Raw genomic sequence first — 3,472 nt, forward strand, 5'->3', positions numbered from 1 at the left:
AGTTTTTATGTCCATCTCACTGCACTGCCCCGTGGAGTTTTGTTCCGTAATCTAGTACATATGGGAATGACATCGCCCCCTGATGTGGTCCTCTCTTCCTTACCCCACTCTTTCTTTTGTTTTTCTCCCCAAGTCATGACAATCAAAAATGTCTACAGACCTTGTTGACTGTCCCCTGGGGCACGGAATGTCCCCTGGTGAGAACCACTGCTCTGCAAGACCTGGGTGCTTTGGCCAGGAGTCTTCTAGAGCCCTGGGGAGGGGGCTCTGATGGAGGGGTCAGGCGGTGGGTCTGAGCCCCCTCTACCCTGCCCAGGCACGCATCGAGGAGCTGGAGGAGGAGCTGGAGGCCGAGCGCACTGCGCGGGCCAAGGTGGAGAAGCTGCGCTCAGACCTGTCCCGGGAGCTGGAGGAGATCAGTGAGCGGCTGGAGGAGGCCGGCGGGGCCACATCCGTGCAGATCGAGATGAACAAGAAGCGCGAGGCTGAGTTTCAGAAGATGAGGCGGGACCTGGAGGAGGCCACGCTGCAGCACGAGGCCACGGCGGCCGCCCTGCGCAAGAAGCACGCCGACAGCGTGGCCGAGCTGGGCGAGCAGATCGACAACCTGCAGCGCGTGAAGCAGAAGCTGGAGAAGGAGAAGAGCGAGTTCAAGCTGGAGCTGGACGACGTCACCTCCAACATGGAGCAGATCATCAAGGCCAAGGTGGGCCTCTGCTCTCCTCTCCCCTCCTCCAATTCCCTCCACCTGCCTCTCCACTTTCTGTCCGTGTCTCCTCTCTCTTCTTTGATGGTTCAGCTTCCCGCTTCCTTTCTTCTACCCAGTTCTTGGACCCTTTCGTTCCTCCATGCCTTTCTCCTCCCTTCTCCTTTAATTGCACCGCTCACACCCCTTCAGCACCCCCTATGTAGATCGTATGACTCCCCTTCCTGTCTCAGGCTAACCTGGAGAAGATGTGTCGGACCCTGGAGGACCAGATGAACGAGCACCGAAGTAAGGCCGAGGAGACCCAGCGTTCTGTCAACGACCTCACCAGCCAGCGGGCAAAGCTGCAGACCGAGAACGGTGGGCCCCACCCTAGTCTCCCAACTTCCTGAGCCACCCAGGCTTGGGTGCACACGCATATCTCTCCAGAGAATGGGACCTGAGGGTTAGGGGAGGGGTTGGGGGGAGAGAGGAGTGACTGACCTTTGAGAGTTGAGCATGCCTCGGTGCCTCTCCAGGTGAGCTGTCCCGGCAGCTGGATGAGAAGGAGGCGCTGATCTCCCAGCTGACCCGAGGCAAGCTCACCTATACCCAGCAGCTGGAGGACCTCAAGAGGCAGCTGGAGGAGGAGGTTAAGGTGAGGCCTAGACTCAGGGCACTTGGTCCAGAATACTGGCTGGCCTCGCATCCACATCACTTTCTTTCCTAAGAATGAGGCTTGCCATCTACCCAGTATTTTCCCATTTTCCAAAAGGGATAATAGCCCAGACTCTACCACGCGCCTCCTTAATCTCTTCCCCACGTGGAGGCCCTCTGTCTTTCTGCTGCTGTCTCTGGAGGGCATGAAGTAAGGGTGCCCAGGTCGGGGGAAGTGAGGTGAGGAAATAAACTAGGGAGGTGTGATGGCCTTCACTTGGTATAGGTATGGGATGCAGAAACTGTACAAGTGGTCCTGGGATTAGCAGGGCAAGCTGAAAACTGCAGATAGAAACTCCACTGGTTCCTGAAATTCTCAGCACTTTGCTGGGCTCATGAAAAAGGGATACGACTATGACTTTTAAAAAAGGCCAGGGCTCAAATCCTAACCTGCCTCTTAGAGCTTGGTGATCTTGGGGAAATCAACTAACCTCTCTGAGCCTCCGTCTCCTTCCCTGTAAAACAGGGGTGAGGATGATAACGCCTGCTGCAGTGAGGAGCACGGGGGGATGGGCAGGAAGCGTTTTAGAAATAGTGCAGTGCTGTATGGACTTTCTTTGCTTATAGTACTTAGTAAACCGTTCCAGGTCCACTAGGGATTTAGAGATAGGTGAGGCCATGCGAGGATGCTGAAATTTAGGGTGAGGAGACGGGCAGGAACTGGAGTTGCATCACAGGGAAAGCTGAGCCCGCCTCCCGGTGCTGCTTCTCCCAGGCGAAGAACGCCCTGGCCCACGCGCTGCAGTCAGCCCGGCACGACTGTGACCTGCTGCGGGAGCAATACGAGGAGGAGACGGAGGCCAAGGCCGAGCTGCAGCGCGCCCTGTCCAAGGCCAACTCGGAGGTGGCCCAGTGGAGGACCAAGTATGAGACGGACGCCATCCAGAGGACCGAGGAGCTGGAGGAGGCCAAGTGAGTCCCGGGCGGCCTGCCTCTGGCTGAGGCCCCTGTGAGAGTAGGATGCAGCCCAGCCCACTCCTCAGTGGGTCCAGCGCAGGGGATGGATGCTTAGCTGCGTTTTGACCACACAGAGGACCCTGCCCTGGCCCCACCTCCTTCTCCTCTCAGGGAAGCTTTTTGCTCGCGTTATGTTTCTCATCCGAATATAAGACGAACAAAAGGTTTGTCTGAGGGCAGAGTGCTCCCACCTGGGGCAGGGTGCCATGGCAGGGGAGATGGGGTGCTCAGAGCCCATGTGTCCTCCGTGTCTGCAGCCTAGAGCCTAGGGATGCCTCGCAAAGGGCCCTCCCGGTGCTGTGGGTCTTCACACCTCCCAGAACCTCTGCCTGCCCCGTTCTCAGCCCCTGGGCCTGTCCTCAGGTTTCTCCAACAATGCTTCTGAGTTTTCAAAGACTGTTTTCTACAAGACTCACAAGGCGTACCCTTGTCCAAATCCACACCCTCCAACCTCCCCACCCTCTCCCATCACTACCCCCCTTCCCCCAACACGGGCAGGAAGAAGCTGGCCCAGAGGCTGCAGGACGCGGAGGAGGCCGTCGAGGCGGTCAACGCCAAGTGCTCTTCGCTGGAGAAGACCAAGCACCGGCTGCAGAATGAGATCGAAGACCTGATGGTGGACGTGGAGCGCTCCAACGCGGCCGCCGCGGCCCTGGACAAGAAGCAGAGGAACTTCGACAAGGTGGGCCCAGGCTGGGCGCTCGCAGCCAGGGGCCAGAGCAGGAGGGCAGGCGGGAGTCAGGAACGTCCTCCCAGGAGGCAGAGGCTGGGAGGAGGCTGAGCCCAGGAGAGGGGCCCGGGCGCCCCTGGAGGTGGGGCTGGGGCTGCCCGGTGAGGTGAGCCGCGTCCCGTCCCCGCAGATCCTGGCCGAGTGGAAGCAGAAGTACGAGGAGTCGCAGTCGGAGCTGGAGTCCTCGCAGAAGGAGGCGCGCTCCCTCAGCACCGAGCTCTTCAAGCTCAAGAACGCCTACGAGGAGTCCCTGGAGCACCTGGAGACCTTCAAGCGGGAGAACAAGAACCTGCAGGGTGCGGGCCCAGGCCGGGGGCGGGGGCGGGGGCGGGGCAGGGAGGGTCCGCACGTGGCGCCCCCCAGCGGCTCCTAGAGGCGTGCCC

General features: G+C 59.7%; 1 protein-coding gene across 1 annotated transcript in view; it reads left to right on the forward strand.

The window, feature by feature from the left end:
* Positions 1-271: 271 nt before the first annotated feature.
* The window catches only part of LOC114487067 (myosin-7-like), a gene marked incomplete at its 5' end in the record, with an annotated part of 18,901 nt that continues 15,700 nt past the window's right edge, over positions 272-3,472 (forward strand). The window contains 6 exons of the mRNA XM_055088475.1: positions 272-706; positions 940-1,066; positions 1,225-1,343; positions 2,118-2,314; positions 2,858-3,041; positions 3,220-3,438. Of these exons, the coding sequence (XP_054944450.1) occupies positions 272-706; positions 940-1,066; positions 1,225-1,343; positions 2,118-2,314; positions 2,858-3,041; positions 3,220-3,438 (1,281 nt within the window). The remainder of the gene's footprint in view (positions 707-939; positions 1,067-1,224; positions 1,344-2,117; positions 2,315-2,857; positions 3,042-3,219; positions 3,439-3,472) is intronic.

Source organism: Physeter macrocephalus, chromosome 11 (assembly GCF_002837175.3).
Source record: "Physeter macrocephalus isolate SW-GA chromosome 11, ASM283717v5, whole genome shotgun sequence".
Lineage (NCBI taxonomy): Eukaryota > Metazoa > Chordata > Mammalia > Artiodactyla > Physeteridae > Physeter > Physeter macrocephalus.